The sequence below is a fragment of the Myotis lucifugus genome, unplaced genomic scaffold, assembly GCF_000147115.1.
Source record: "Myotis lucifugus unplaced genomic scaffold, Myoluc2.0 scaffold_148, whole genome shotgun sequence".
Classification (NCBI taxonomy): domain Eukaryota; kingdom Metazoa; phylum Chordata; class Mammalia; order Chiroptera; family Vespertilionidae; genus Myotis; species Myotis lucifugus.
This window is the reverse complement of record NW_005871196.1, coordinates 1568888-1585149: the sequence shown is the minus strand read 5'-3', so window position 1 is coordinate 1585149 and position 16262 is coordinate 1568888. Positions and strand designations below refer to the sequence as shown.

The following is a 16262-nucleotide window of genomic DNA, read 5'->3' as shown; positions in this document are numbered from 1 at the left end:
GCCCCCCCTGGTTAGCTGGCCCAGAACTCAGCCCAGATGAAGGAGTGCAGGCCCCCCCGCCCCCCGCCCCGTTTGCTTGTGGCAAGTGCCCAACTGTATTGGCTGGCACCCCATTCTGATTGGTTGGTGACTGTGCTGCCTCAGTTGTTAAATAATGAAGCACTTATATTCTTATTTATAAACACAACTTATGTTAAACCTATTTTGTTTCTAAGACTAGAAAAAATACACCGTAATTTGCTGTCAGCCACGAGAGAGAAATAACCAATATGTTCGCCTACCAATAAAACAGCAAAATCCTCTGCCTGCTTTTCCAGCTTTGCTTCTTTCAGGCATTAAAAAAAAGTGGAGTATTATAAACATCATGCAGCCAAAGAGTAAGCTGGGATCATAGTACTGGTCTAGTGTTGTCTCATTGGTCATAATTTACCACTGGCCAGCCTCCAAATTCCCATACAGAAAAAAAAAAAAGAAAAGAAAAGGAATATTGGCCTAATAGGAAAGTTTTAGACTGAAACTGCAGACCTGAATCTCAACCTGGTGAATCTCAGGGAGTAAGGGAACACTGACCTACCTTCATGAGAAATTTCTCCAGTGGGACATTGAACCCTGCATGCCACCATTTCAAATTTATATGCTAATGTTGACCTGGGTCTAAGCGAAACCAAACTCATGAGGTGAAAGTCACAGTGTCTGCCTGCCATCTAGGAATTTGTGTGGAAAACAAATTTTCCGAGGAGAAAACTCCTAACTGGTGGTAGGTTAGGAGGCAAATTTCAGGAATTCATGATTGAACACTCAGATGACGGAAAGAGATGATCAAACAGACTCTCTGGAGAGAAAGGTAGTGGAGATGGAGGTATGGGAAGAGAAGAGAGAAGTGCAGAAAAGAAGAAATCTAGAGCTTGATTTGAGGAAGAAAATCTGAAAATTGGAGGTTCCGGAATAAGGCAGTTAAATAGAGCAGGTGAACTCACGTTAAGAAGAGCAGGTAAATGAAGGTGGGACCAAGCAAACAATCCACTGCTGAAAAGGTTAGCACATGCACCCCCCACCCAACTTCTCAAGAGGAAAAACAGAAATTTGTAGCTGTGAGAAATGTGTTAGAATGGTCAAAAAATTATGAAATCAGCTACATGCATTGTAAATGTCCTTCACAATTCTTTCTCACTTCGAAGGTGTCAAGAGTGAAAACTTATCAAAATAAAAATATATTAGAAAAAACTGTAAGAACTGGGCTAAGTCAGGACAGGAACAACCAGTGTCTGGGATCAGGGGCACCTCAACTTCTAACAGAGTTGTTCTCAAAGCGCGGGCCCTGCACCAGCAGCATCAGCACCACCTGGGAGCATGTTAGCAATGGAAATTCTCGGGCCCAGCCCAGAGCGATTGAATCAGAAACCCTAGGGATGTGGCCCAGCAACTTGTGTTTTCACAAACCTTCCAGAAGGTTATGAGGGTTGTTCAAGCTGGAGAAGCCCTTGGTAGCAGGATGGTAGAAGGTCATCAACAGTAGACCATGGCTTCTCTGACATTCCACGCCCCCATCACCCGCCCCATATTTTCATGCCACCTACGCTACTTTGACTCATTTGGCATCTGAAAAACCAGTCAATACTATAAAAGGTAAGAGAGAATAGAGAAAGCTTAAAGGCTACTTAGACAAAGCTTACCAGTGTGATAACCCCATAGAGCCTTTCCACTTTCTCCTTGAGTTCCCGGAAGCAAGAGGTCAAACGGTTGTGCAGCGGCTTGAGCTGCTCCGTCAGCTTCTCCCCATGGATGCGGATCCCCTCCGTCAGCAGGGGCATCTGGAAAAAGGGCATGGAAAGACTGCAATGTGGTTTTGGATGAGGGATCATTCAGATTTGGGGAAAGACGGGGGCTGGGGATGGACAGGTAAACAGGCAGACATAGCACATATCAAATGAGAAAGTTACTTGTCAGTGCAGTGCTTGGGAGCTGAACGCCTTGAGTCAAAGAAAGCAGAGAAATGCATGCACCATGGACACAGGCAAGCCCTAAATGGCGGAGGGCTGCCAGACAAGGCAAACCCATCTGAGCCCAGGCCTTTCTGTGGATGAGCAACGATAGGCTTAAGCCTTCGATGGCGTGGATGGCTGCACTCTCTCCCACTGTTCACTGAAGGAGTGAGAAAGAGAAAGACAGGCCAACGTCTCTCAGGTGACACAGGCCTAGAGACTCATCTCTAAAAAGGCCCCTCTTAACACTGTGCAGTCTAATGGATGCTATTCCTAGGTCGCTTTGCCACACAAACAGATAGGTTGTGATTCCATGGTGCTTTTTTAAAAAAGGGAAAGTAACCCTAAGAGTGAGCCATAGATTTGAGCCCTAGAGAAGATGTTACACTCATGCACTACAGCCGCCCACGGAGGGCAGTGGGAGCTGTCCAGCCACACACCACCCGTGGGCATACCTGTAACGCTATCAGTCTCTTCAGCAGCTCGATCTTCTCCTGGTCTTCAGGATGCTCCTGCAAGTACTGTTCTGTAAAAAAAGCCTACAAGCAGAGCACATGGGAGAGTTAATGAGAACACATACCTATCTGTGTATTGGGCCCTAAAGGAGGGGAGGGAAGCCTGGGAGGCTGAAACATGCCTTCTGACCTATGTCATAAACCAGGAACGACTAAGTAACAGCACAGCCCGCATCCATAGTGAACAATTCAAAAAAGCAGGTGCTATTTTGTGGTCCTTCTGGAATCATGCAGTTTCTACCAAGAGCACATTCTTAACAATAAACACACACACACACACACATACACACACACACACACACACACCCCAATCAAGTAATCAGGAGCAGAGAAGAATGTCATTCCTTTTTTTTTTTTTTTTTTCGGGGGTGGGGAGGGGGTGGGGGGGAGGGCGGGGTAGAAGAAGGAGGAAGGGAAAGGCACCAGCTTGCTCCTGGAGTGAGAGCTAGAATGTCATTCCTTAAAATAACTATTCCAAAAAACTAAGAAAAGGCCAAATGACCATATCAAAAAGTTATGTGTCAGATTAAGTACACAGGTATTATAAAGAAGAGAGCAAAAAATTAACAGACCGGAGATGTGGCTGATGGATTTTCTGCTCTACCATGTGATACAGGCTGTACTATAATTTTTTCCTATATTAAGTGAAGATTAATACCTGTATTTTATTACTAACCACCTATCCAAAAAGCTATTTTGAGGACAATATGAGACAAAGATGTAAAATGTTTTGAAAATGTTAAATGCATTTATTATATATCAAAATTACATCACCTATAACATAATCAATGCAGGAGCTGCCCCCTGGTGGTCAGTGCGCTCCCACAGCCAACCTCCTGTGGTTGGCCAACCTCCCACGGTCCCTACCCCTGGCTGGCCGCCCCGACCAGCCCCAATCGGGACTGGCGAGATGGCCCCGATTGGCCCCGATTGCCAGCGAGGCCGAGGGACCCCACCCGTGTACAAATTCGTGCACCGGGCCTCTAGTATAATATAATGCAACTAAATTCCCAAAGCACCTGAGTCAGAGAACATCAGAGTGCCCTGAACTTAATTTTTCTAGCATAAAGGCTGGTGAATTACAGCAAACAGCTCCTGGGTTCTTATGAGGCCATGGTTAACCTGCCTTAAAACAGGTCACCTGTGTCAGGTAGGTAATAATGGGTTCCCTGACTTATTGCAATAGATCATGGTGATCAATGAGAGTTTAACTTCTTAAGTTTAGAAATGTACAAAGCTTTACACACTAATTAAAAGTATAAACTAGTATTTTAAGCCAAAGTTCCTGAAACACTCTATATCCTTCCTTTGCTTTTTTTTCATTTAAATTAGAGACAGTAACATTGGGAAAAACTTCATATGAAGTTATAAAATATTCACGGATACTGGCATATATGAATCTGGTTTTTAGGGGCATTCTGAAATATTAACACTTGGAAAAACACATCAAAATTATCAGATAGCTAACAGGAAACATACTCACTGAAATTATCCTATATAATAAAAGGCTAATATGCAAATAGACCGAACAGCAGAACAACTGAACAACTGGATGCTATGATGTGTGCTGACCACCAGGGGGTGTGTGCGGAACATGGCAGCGTCGACAGTAGGCGGCAGAGGGGGGAACATGGTGGGTGTCAGCCGCAGTGGGATGGTGGAGCAGGTGAGTGGGGGCGCCAGACCAAGGCAGGGCGCTGGTGGCTGTCATCAGGGCGAACCTCTGGTGGTTTCTGAAAATTCTTTGCCCTGCACGCAGCGGTCCCGCCTGGTGCTTGCACCTGCTGCCAGCGCCGACCCCGCTCACACCCGCTGCGGGTGCCCAGCACCAGCCCCGATTGCTCGGCACCTTCAGCGGGTACAAACAGCGGCTGGCAGCCCCCATCACCCCTCAGGGCTTCTCCACCTCCCCCTGCTCCTGAGGGGCAATCAGGGCCGGCAGCCGCCTCTCACACCTGCTGCCGGCAACGACCCTGCTCGCACCCGCTGCTGGTGCCCGGTGCCAGTCCCAATCGCTCGGCACCGTCAGCGGGTGTGAGCGGCGGCTGCCGGCCCCAATAGCACCTGAGGGCTTCTCCACCTCCCCCTGCTCCTGAGTGGCAATTGGGGCAGTCGCCACGGCTCGCACCCGCTGCTGGCACAGGCCCCAATTGCTCTGTGCCGTCAGGTGCGAGCGGGGCAGGCACTGTCAGTGTGTGGGAGCAGCAGTGGCAGGAGTGGGGCTGCAGTGGGAGGGGCCAGGCGGGGGCGTGGAGGATGGGCCAAGACCTGCCCCTGTGCCCACCGCAGCCTCGTGGCCCACAGTTCCTTTCAAGGTGCATGAATTCATGCACTGGGCCCCTAGTTATAGTATAAAAAGGATCGTATTTTGGATCCCAGTTTTTTATTGAATTCCACTGTAACACTAGAAATTATTACTGAAACATAACAAGGGCAAACTGGATTTTACTGCTGGTGGTGAGAATCAGCCCACTTAACGTCCACTGGCCCTTCCCATCCATCTTCCCCCGACCACCCGTCAATCTCCAGGACAGTGCACAGGGGGGTACTAGCCAAACGTTTATTTTCAAGAAGAGGATTCCAAAATTATTTAGCCACTAAAAATGTACCTAACAATTAGCTGACCCTTGAACAACGTGGGGGTTAGGAACACTGAACCCCACAGTCGAAAATCCCTGGAAATTTTTTATTCTACAGTGTGCCCTTCATGTCCATAGATTTAACCAACTGCAGGTGGAAAACAGTATTTTCGAGCTGTATCTGGGGATGTGAAAGTACTGCTTTCTATTGGTAGTTGACTGAATTCACGGATGGGAAAGTCAGGGATATGAAGGGCCAACTATACTTAATGAAAATGTCCAGGTGGAAGTGGACCTGCACAGTTCAAACCTGTGCTAGTCAAGGGTCAACTGGATCCTTAACTGGACTTTACTTACTGGATGCATCCCCTCCACTGCAGATGGTGCCACACCAACCCTATGCAATGGAGCACAGGGGAGCGTTCCTTTCCTGTGTCCCCCCAGGAGCAGATACAACACTTAGTTGACCTAATTTAGTTGTAGAGCCTGGCCAGCATTTGTCCACACATCCTCTGGCCCATCAAGTGGGGGTGGGATTCCTAGAGGCTAATTCTAAACAAAGCGTGCTCTGCCTTCCCCACACATGCTGCTCCACTCCCAGAGCGTCCTCAGTGGTCGGCCCACCTGCACCCTTACACCTCCCAGGGGAGTTGGAGGGGGAGAGAATAGCAGGTGAAGCAACTGGATATGGTATGTCTGACTGATCTTTCAGTGACTCTTCTCCAGGCAGTAGCCTAACCCAGCTGGGTTGCTGAGGGTCTCCAGGAGTTGTGAGGTTGGGGACAAGCTTTTCATTAATTTCACTTGGCTATTCATATAAAAAGGGGGAATGAAAGTCTCTCGGAGAAGTGGTAAGAAACGAATTCATCAGCTGCACAATGCCACAGAGAGGCATGGAGACACCCAGATCTTGAGTCCTGTGGGGTCCCGGGAACTCAGCCTACCTTCTCTATTGTTTTCTTTTTTTGTTAACCCTCACTCAAGGATATATTTTCTATTGATTTTTAGAGAAAGTAGAAGAGAGGGAGAAAAGGGAGAGAAAGAGAGAGAGAGAGGGATTGGTTACCTCCTGCACATGCTCCTGCAACCCAGGTATGTACCCTTGACTAGTAATTGAACCCAAGACCCTATGGTGCATGGGCTGACACAGTAACTACTGGGCAACACTGGCCAGGGCGACCCAGCCCACCTTTTCATAGTTGGAGTATCCCCCCATGACGGCCGGATCTACGATGCCATTGAGCAGCATGGAGAGAGGATGCACAGAGAGGGACCGGTCCCAGGCATGCTGCTGAACACAGTTGCTGATCTTCTCATTGGTGAGTTCCATGGTTTCGATGGCATTCTCCAGAGGACTGATTTCCTCCTGTGACAGAGAGCATGGGAGGGGAAGGGCACTTGGTGAGCTCCACAGCAGAGACTGGAAAAAGCCCAGTATTCCCCTAATAAGGTATAAAATTCCCACCAACCAAAGAAGAGTGAGCTTTTGCTGGTCAAGGTTATGTTTCTTAGGATACCGTACTTATTTGAAATGGTGTTATAAGTTGCAAAAATACACTTTTAAGTTTCCTTTGAAAGTATAAGGGTGGCTTAAATATCGGAGCTATAGAATGATTATTTTGGGGGGCAAAGCATCTATAGAAATTCTGAGAAGAAAAAAGTTGGAGCTATAATAATGATTGTTTCTTAGGCAAAGCTTCCTTAGAAATTTTTGAGAAAATCAATGACAACAGAGTAACAGGATATCTGATCCAAGACAGAAGCACCACCACAAATGTTCACTGCTTCTCCCATGAGGAAAGGTAAAGGACTTCAGCAGCCAGACATTCAGACTATACACAAGTCACCTTAGTATGGGTTCTGTGGTTAAGAGAAGTCAGAAAGAGTAGGATGCATTAGGCTATTCGGGCTGAATTTTGGATGAAAATAAGATGTAATATAGATTCAGAGAGAGACCTTCTTGTAGAAATGTCTTCAAAACCAGGTTTTAAGAAAAACTGTCTCCTTCCTCATTTTATCCATTATCATGGGTAATTACCCCCTAATCTTCTCCAGACTTGATTCTAAGAGTCTCTGTCTAAAAATCATATTCATCCTTAAAGAATAATGATATACACCAGTGGAATGAGACATGCAAACCCCAGTTTAGATTTGTGTAAGACAGTTCTTGAATGCTTACTTATGTACCACAGTAACAAAGTGACTAAGATATAATTCATGGCTGGGAGGAACTTATGATTTCAGTGGGGTCTCAAGTCGCATGAACACGGTAAGCAGCTCATTAGGAAGAAGTGCAGGAGGCGATGGGCAAAGAGAAAGAACCTCTAAGCCAGCTTGGGAGTTTCAGAGATGGCTTCCCGGGGAAGCTGGTGCCTATATGGAATCTGAATAGGAGTGAGTTAGGTTGAGAAGTGGCAAGAAGGCATTCTAGGTAGAGAAAATGCCTCAATTTCACAGATAGTTGAAATAGCATGGACTGAGCAGTTTAGTTCCAGTAGATTCCATCAGAGATGGAAGAGCTGAGTCAAAGAGACCCTGTGCTAAGGAGTATGCAGTTTACACTCTAGGCACTGGAGAGCCACAGAAAGGTTTTAAATATGAAAATGACAGAATCAGGTTTCACTATGGAGGTCACACTGAGGCACTGAGGAAAGTGGCCCTCAGAAGGCCCAGGCAGGGAGGCCAAGTAAGGGTTTTTCCAATGGCATCAAACTAGAGGTGAATGGGGGACTAGAAACAAGGTACAGGGGCTGGAAAAAAAGAAAACAGATTTAATAAATATTAAAAACAGGCAGCTTTGGGGAGTGGACGATGGAAGAGTCTAGGGTGACTGCTGATGTGATTAGCTGAGAAAAAGAGGAAACGTTCTGAGAGCGAAGAAAGTGATTGACAGGAAACTCAAGGAGGCATTCCAAAAATGTTTCTGGGTGCTGGCAGGAGACGAGGACACTCCTGTGGTCATAAAAGAGGCATTCACTGTGCACAACCTTTAGGGTTGGTGCTGTAACATCAGTTTTACAAAGACGGTCTATCAGACAAGCATGCTTTTTATTTTTCTTCTGGAAAATGGAGCTGCCAGAAGAGGCTGGCTGAGCTCGTGAGAACCGGAGGGGGGATTTAACAAAGGCTCCTATTATATTTGGAGACAGAAATACTTTTCTGAGTTCCAGTTTCAAATGACTCACTGTTGAAATCTGCCTGACTTCAAACCACTTGAGGATCCCAGGAAAGGTGTACCCAGTCGTATACGTGGTCCTTTCAATCCACATTGTCTGGTGGAAAGAAGAGGAAATGTTGGTCAACTCCCAGGCGTTTAGAAGAGCAAAACTCCCTGGTTCCATTAAATGAGATTCCATTCTCAAATGCCTCCTTAGGGAAAAGGCCATATTTTCTCTAAAAAAGGACTCATTCTGGATGTTAAAAGCTGCAAGGGTCCTCTCTCTGGGCCCTCTCACCCTCTGGATGGGAAGTCTGGAGGTCCAGAGAGGGGTGACTGCTCACAGTCACAGAGGTGGCAGGCTCAGGAGGACAGCCCAGTTTCTGGGATCCTGGTCTAGTTTTCTACTTAGATGACAGCCTGCTGTCCTGGCAGTAAGCACACGAAGCCTCTATCCCCGGCCGCCATCATTTCTGCGGGATGAGCTGGTTGGCTGGAAGGCGGCTATTTGGATGTCCATTCTACCTTTCTCTAGAGGCCTAAGGGCAGAACTCACAGCAAATTCGTTGTCCGGATCCTTTTCTCCTTTCCGGAACGGCCGCGAATATTGGAACTGCTGCACTTCGTTGGCTCTGTAGTAGCTGGGGAAAGAGACAGCCGCGACGTCATAGCTCTTAGAAAAAGCTCTCCGTGATCTGACTGCAACAAAGCCTGGGGAAATGAGACATCTTCCGCACACGAGTCTGATCCACTGAGCTCTCAAAGCCAACAGTCTCTGCAGTGAGGGCTGATGTCAGCGCAATTTGATTTTACTGTACACCTTACATTTATTACTTAGGAATCTGCTTCACAGCTCACAATTTAAAAGGTATTTATGGCCACGTTTGTAATCTCATCTGTATAGCTTTGTAACAGTTCTATCCATCCTACTAGCTTCTCAGAAGGGATTAGACCTTCAGTCACTGGGGAACTCACCAGGCAGGCTGAATAAGACACTACTGACCAGTGAGTCTGCTGAGTAGCGTAAGAGCTAGGGAGCCCAATTTCATGTTGCTCTAGAGACCCAAAGGGTGGAACTCACAGGATCTGAGAGTGAAGTTCCTGAGTTCCCTCCATCTGCTTAAAAAACAAAATCCTCACATCCCTTTGCATTACCAAGGTCTTGTACTGAAAATGCAATGGACAGTTACTATGGTCGAAATGTTCTTGTCCCCCCTAAATTCCTATGTTGAAATCCTAACCCCCAGTGTAATGGTATTAGGTGGGCCCTTTGGGAGGCAATTAGGACATGACAGTGGAGCCTTCATGAATGGGATTCGTGCCTTTATAAGAGAGACCCAGACAGCTCCCTCGACCCTTCCTTCCCGTGAGAACACATGGAGAAGATCTATGAACCAGCAAGCAGGCCCCACCAGGCACCAAATGTGCCAGCGCCTGATCTTGGACTTCCCAGCTCCCAGAACTGTGAGAAATCAATTTCTGTTGTTTATCAGCCTCCCAGTCTGTGGAATTCTGTTACAGCAGCCTGCATTCTGTTACTAAGACAACAGAAGGTCTTCCAAACTGCAATGAATTGAAGACTCTGGTTTTGATGTACTTCTAGATAAAGGGTGTGAGACAGGTGTTTTAAAACACAAGAACACACGCTTACTTTAAGATCTGCTCCGGAACCGGTTTGTCCTTGTAGTTGGGCGGCAGGCTCATCACTGGCTTGACGGTGAAACACTGCATGTCTGAGGAGCTCGCTAAGGAAGGATAAGGACGGGCCATGAAGCTGCCACAGGAGAAAGCCGCCTGCTCCTCCTGCTTTACAGACGGAAATGGCACGTGCACGGACCATTCCCCTTTCCCAAATGCCAGGAGCCATGGGAGCGGGGGCTCCCTTTCCTATTACCCACATGCCTCGTTAAGTCATCATTCTAGGACACTGTTTTGGTCAGACACCTGGCAAACAACCTTCCCAGGGGAAAACAGAGGAACATAGATAGCAATTAAATATTTTTAAAAAAGTGATTAGAAACTTTTAAATCATTTCTTTTGGACAACATTCCTCTGAAGTAGCCAGTCTCTGGACACCACTTGTTTATCGAGGGTCATGGCTGGGCACTGTATGAGGCGTTTTGAACATGTTATCTTCAGTAAACACAATGACTACCAGGTCATTATTCTCCTTTTACCAATGAAGAATCTGAGGATCTGAGAAAACCCAGACTACACCACTGGGAAATGAAGTCAGGCTCGCGGGTAAGGCCTCCTTCTCTGACCGAATGATCTGATCTCTGAAATGACTTTCATTGTCTTCACCAGAACAGGTATAGGTTTCAATGCCTCTAGTATTTAAACTGCAAGTTAAAGCACTTGGGTCTAGAACTACCAGCCTTTCTCCAGGTGACGTGTGCAGTCCACCTGTACCGCAGTCACCAGAGACTTAATTCAAAACGCAGAATTAGAATTCACAGCCGCTGAATTAGAATCTCTCTGTGTGGATTCTTCTGTATAATAAAATCTGAGAACCACTGGGCTATGGCTTATGCTGTTAGAGTTTATAAATTACCTCCTTCTTATTTTGATCCTCACAGAAGTGGGCACTTAGGGAAAACAGACTCACCCTCAGCCTTGTAGATGAGAAAACGAAGGCCTGGGTAACTGAGGCAACTTGGGCAAGGCCAAATGGCTCTGCAGACCTTACCGAAGGCAAGCACCAGGCTCCTGCTTCCAAGTTCACTTCTGGAAGACCTCTTTCACTGCCACGCCATGAAGGCACCTCTGTTGTTTCCTGAGCCCCATAACCCAAGGACTTACCCTGGAAGACCTTTCTTTTCCAAGCATCCACTGTGTTAACAGGACACTACTACTCTTAAAGGTATGTCTGTCTATTGAACTATTATTATCATCTCTTTCTATCACCATTTACCAATCTATGTCTATAATGGCTAATATATATGAAGTTTTATTATGCATCAGGCACTGTTCCTAGTATTTTACATATATTTACATATTCAATCCTTATAAGAACCCCAAGAGGAAGAATGATGATCACCCCCATTTTATAGATGAGAAAACTGAGGCACAGATAACTTAAGTAAATTGCCCAAAGGGACATAGTGATGGAGCCCATTTTCTTATCTACCTTGCCACACTGGCTCTGCCTTATCTACTCCTTTTAGACCACTGTTCAGTTTTAAACATCTTTATTTTAGCATAAAACCCATGAGAAAGCTTTAGAAGTAACTTTGTTATGGAGCCCTTAGTATTAGTATTTTTTCCTTTTTTTTTTGATAATGCGTGTAATTGACTTTTCAATAAGTTATGGTATGTTACACAAAAAATCTATACATCCTTATCCAGAATTCAGAACAGCAAGTCTTTTCTCTTCAAGCTTCCCATGTGGCTCTAAAATATATCCTTTCATATTCAAGATTTGCTTGTCATCTCTCCGCTTTGATTACTTCATCACCACGAGATAAGGACATTAGGGTCTCAGAGCTTTCATACAGACTGGGACACTGAGTCTAAGTCAGCCGTGGGCAAACTACGGCCCGCGGGCCGGATCCGGCCCGTTTGAAATGAATAAAACTAAAAAAAAAAAAGACCGTACCCTTTTATGTAATGATGTTTACTTTGAATTTATATCAGTTCACACAAACACTCCATCCATGCTTTTGTTCCAGCCCTCCGGTCCAGTTTAAGAACCCATTGTGGCCCTCGAGTCAAAAAGTTTGCCCAGCCCTGGTCTAAGTGGTTTAATGAGTTTAGAGAACCCTGAGCTCCCAGCTGGGCTGGGCTGCAGCAGGTTACGGTACGGAGCCTCTGTGCCAGGTCTCCCTGTGCAAGGATACACTGCTTCGGGGAGCACTTGATTTCCTCTCCCGGGGGTGTGGAGCTGGTCATCTTCTCGGCATTGGGGAACTGGGTCAGCAACCTCAGGCTGAAGTCTTCTAGCCTCTCATACTCCTTCCCCCGGTAGATGAAGACTTTGTTCTGCAGGTCAGAGACAGTAAAGGGAATAATTAAACATGAAGAATGGAGGGATATCCGGAGATCTTGGTACTGAGTAAGCCATCCCAGCCAAAGTGCAACCTACCATCAAGTTCTCATTGAATACCTACTACATGCCTCACAGCAGCCATCATATCTGACAAGAGCTCCTGGTCTAGTTGGGAAGCTGGTTATAGGCAGTGCTTCTCACAGTGTTGGCCCAGTAACCACAGCTGGTGCAGTCTACACTGACCCACAGAGAGTATAGGGACCTTGTGCCCTAACATAGATCCATGACTGCCAGGAATGATGTTCAGTTTAGCTGATATCTGCACAGTAAGGCATTCTCAGCGAAGGAAGTGCATTAATTTATCTTCAGCAAGACCCTTATCTCATCACGGTCCAGGGACAGTGTGCACCAGCACTCTGAGTGACTCAGCCACGGGGAACATGAAAGTACGAGGAGAATCGAGACAACATGTCTTTTGACACAGTGACAGAGTAATAGCAACAGGAATAAGTTACAGCAGTCCCTAGCCAATCCTGCAAATCACTGTGGATGGACTTAAAAACAAAAAGAAGTTTCCTGGGCCCCAGGCATAGGAATGGTTTTGCCCATGCAAGTTCAAGTATAGCCATGTTTTGAAGGTTTCTGCTCATCTGATCAGATGAGAGCTTAGTATCGACTGGCAGCCCACTCATGATCCACTTTAAACTGAAACTTAGGCATTATTGTTCTGTAAAATGTTTTTTTCTTAATCACTCATCCATTCACATACAGGTATGTATTGAGAAAATAGTAAATACGCTAGCCACTAGGGCTATACGGTGACCCTGCTCTCACGAATCTTACCTTCCGGTGGAGAGAAGTAGAAAATGAATAACAAATAAGTAAATATGGTAATTTTAGATAGTGTAAATAACGTAAAGGCAATACACCTTCTAGGCCAAACACTGAAGGCAATAAAAATTTCCAGAACTTTTGGAATAGGTGATAAAATTTGTCCAAGCTGGGAAAGATGTATGTGACTGATTCATGCATTATAAAATTTCCTCATTCAGGCAAAACTACCTGGGAAAAGGATCTATACTAATAAAAGGGTAATATGCTAATTAGATGGGACGTCTTCCAAACGACCTTCCGGACATCCTTCCTGACAAAGCCAGGCCCGGGTGAAGCCACCCTTCCCCCAGTCCTGGTCCCAGGCACCTGTGGCCATAGCCTGGGTGAAGCCGCCCTGCCCCTGGTCCCAGTCCCAGTCCCAGGCGCCTGCAGCCCAGGCGAAGCTGCCCTGGTCCCCGGATTGTGAGAGGCATCTCCAACTGCCGGTTTAGGCCTGATGTGGGATCAGGCCTAAACCGGCAGTCAGACATCCCCCAAGGGGTCCCAGATTGGAGAGGGTGCAAGCTGGGCTGAGGGACACCCCTGCCCCCGTGCATGAATTTCATGCACCGGGCCTTTTATATATATATATATATATATATATATATATATATATATATATATATAAAAGGCTAATATGCAAAGTGTCCCCGTGGGAGTTCAACTGGGAGTTCTATCGCTCACTATGATGTGTGCTGATCACCAGGGGGTGGCGCAGACGAAGGAAGGCCCCGGCCAGCAGCCAGAAGGCCCTGATCGGCCCTGATTGCCGGCCAGGCCTAGGGACCCTACCCAAGCATGAATTTCGTGCACCGGGCCTCTAGTCAGAATATAATAAAACACTAATTGCATGAAGTGGACAATGGTTGTGAAAGGAATAGACAAGCAAAAGGTCAGCACAAACTAGCTCAATGTGAGACAGAGCTTCAAGGAAGATACGGGACTTGTTTGGGCCTAGATGGGAAGATAGGGTGAGGGGAGGAGACACAGGGGAGAGGACACCCAGGCATGGTCAGTGGCAGGAGGGATAAGGTCCAAGGACAGGAAGTGGAGTTCGGGTAGAAGAAAGCGCTTGGAGAACCAGAGCATGAAAGGCGTGAGAGGCAGGCAGAAATCCCAGAGAAATCACTGAAAGTTCTGGAAGGAGAGAGCAACACGATGAAAGAGGTGGTGCAGACAACCTAATCTGATGGTGGAGCACACATCCAGCTGCAGGAACCTGAGACAGGACTGGGTGGGGCAGGAGAAGCTCCAGGATCTGGTGTTTGACTCTGGTGTTTCCTGAAGGACAACAGAGATGGGGAAGTCAACAAGGATTCTGAGATCACTGCCCCGGAGCAGGAAGAATAGAGGTGCTGTTGCCAGAAAGAGAAGAGAAAGAGACCTGGCTGGGATGGGGAAGAAGATAATGTAATTTACATATTCCAAGTTTGGAGAAATTGTCTATAACTTGCATTTAGGTTATATTCCCATGACTATATTAGCAAGACACACTGTATGAACTGAATGAAGTCATTCAATGGATTAATCCCCGCCTCTGTGACTCTGTCCTTTGCGCATTCCTATCTAAGTGGTGGCTCCAGTGCCATCCAGTTATGCAGGCCAGAAACCAAGAAATCATTCTTGACATCTCTCTTCCTAACCCACATATCCGGTCAATGATCAAATGCTGTTACTTCATGTCCATGATTCTAATCTCTCCATTTCTGTCTGAAGCCACCTCCCTAGGCCAACCTGTCATCTCTTCCTTGACATCTTCACTAGTCCCTAGTGGCTTACTTACACACCCCTCCCACCCATTCTCCACACCAAAGCCATCACCTTGCCAACACCAAGTCTGCAACGCTCCTACTGCTCTCGGGATGCCGACAGCACCCACGTCACCAGGCCTGCATGCTCTTCCTGCACCTCCTGCCTCATCGGCCTGGCTCACCAGCTGCCTCTGTGCCCGGTGCTCGACATGCTCTGTCCTATCCTCTTTACCTCCTTCATGCCCCGCTCACCTTTCACAGTGCAGCTGAAGCTGACATTCCCTGGGAAGTTGTTCCTGACTCTTAAAACAAATTCAGCTATAATGTACATATAGTAAAATCTACCCTTTCCAGTATAAAATTCTGTGAGTTCTGACAAATATAACTATGACCACACTCAAGATATAGAACAGTTCATCACAACCAAAAATGCCCCCATGCCTTTGTAGCCCAGTCTCCTCCCATCCCAGCTATCAGTTAACCACTGATGTGTTTTCCATCCCCATGTCATAGAAATAACATCACAGTGTATGTAGACTTTAAAGTCTAACTTCCACTTAGCATAATGCACCTGAGATTCATCCGCACGGCTGTGTGTATGAGGAGTCTATTCCCCTCTATTACTGAATAGTGTTCCATTGTATGGCTGCATCACGTTTGCTTATCCAGTCTTTGGTGATTATGAAAAATGGTGCTATAAACCACCATGTACATTTTATTTATTTATTTATTTTTAAAAAATATATTTTTATTGATTTTTAGAGAGGAAGGGAGAGGGAGAGAGAGATAGAAACATCAATGATGAAAGAGAATAATTGATTGGCTGCCTTCTGCCCGCCCCCTACTGCGGATCGAGCCCGCAACCCAGGCATGTGCCCTTGGCCGGAATTGAACCTGGGACCCTTCAGTCCACAGGCTGATGCGTTATCCATTGAGCCAAACCAGCTAGGGCCACCATGTACATTTAAAAAAATTTACCTTTATTGTTGAAAGTATACAGATGTCCTCTCCCCCTCCCCCCCATTAACCCCCTGCACTCCGCAACTGCCCCCCGGCCCGACCCCAGGCCTTCACCACTATATTTTTATGTGAATGTAGGTTTTTATTTTACTTGGGTAACTAGTCTCTGGTTAACCAATTCATATAGCCCAGAATACCTGTCTTGGTCAGTGTCAATGTTATATTTGCTTATGTGATTATCTAATTAACATCTCAAATATTAGGTTGTAAAGTTCTAAGAGAGCAAGGACCATATCCAATTATAACGAGCCTATAACTCTAATGCTGAGCCTGGGCCTGGCACACAGCAGGTACTCAGTCCACAGGTTTTGAATGAATGAATAAACCACCTCCTTGTTAGGCACTGTGAAGAATGTAAAGTCCTTGCCCACTTTTTCTTCTTTCAATTACGGGAAGG

At 46.3% G+C, this 16262-nt stretch overlaps 1 protein-coding gene and 1 non-coding gene across 7 annotated transcripts in view; one reads left to right on the top strand and one right to left on the bottom strand.

The window, feature by feature from the left end:
• The window catches only part of DOCK5 (dedicator of cytokinesis 5), a 155927-nt gene that overhangs the window by 10672 nt on the left and 128993 nt on the right, over positions 1–16262 (bottom strand). For all 6 annotated transcript variants that reach the window (XM_023759110.1, XM_023759112.1, XM_023759111.1 and 3 more), the window contains 7 exons: positions 12073–12214; positions 9885–9966; positions 8790–8874; positions 8262–8348; positions 6266–6442; positions 2438–2521; positions 1674–1811 (listed from right to left, as the gene is read on the bottom strand). In XM_023759110.1, coding sequence (XP_023614878.1) covers positions 1674–1811; positions 2438–2521; positions 6266–6442; positions 8262–8348; positions 8790–8874; positions 9885–9966; positions 12073–12214 — 795 coding nt within the window. The remainder of the gene's footprint in view (positions 1–1673; positions 1812–2437; positions 2522–6265; positions 6443–8261; positions 8349–8789; positions 8875–9884; positions 9967–12072; positions 12215–16262) is intronic.
• LOC111827303 lies at positions 348–461 on the top strand. The gene has a single exon (XR_002830798.1). It is a non-coding gene; the product is annotated as a small nucleolar RNA SNORA23 (small nucleolar RNA).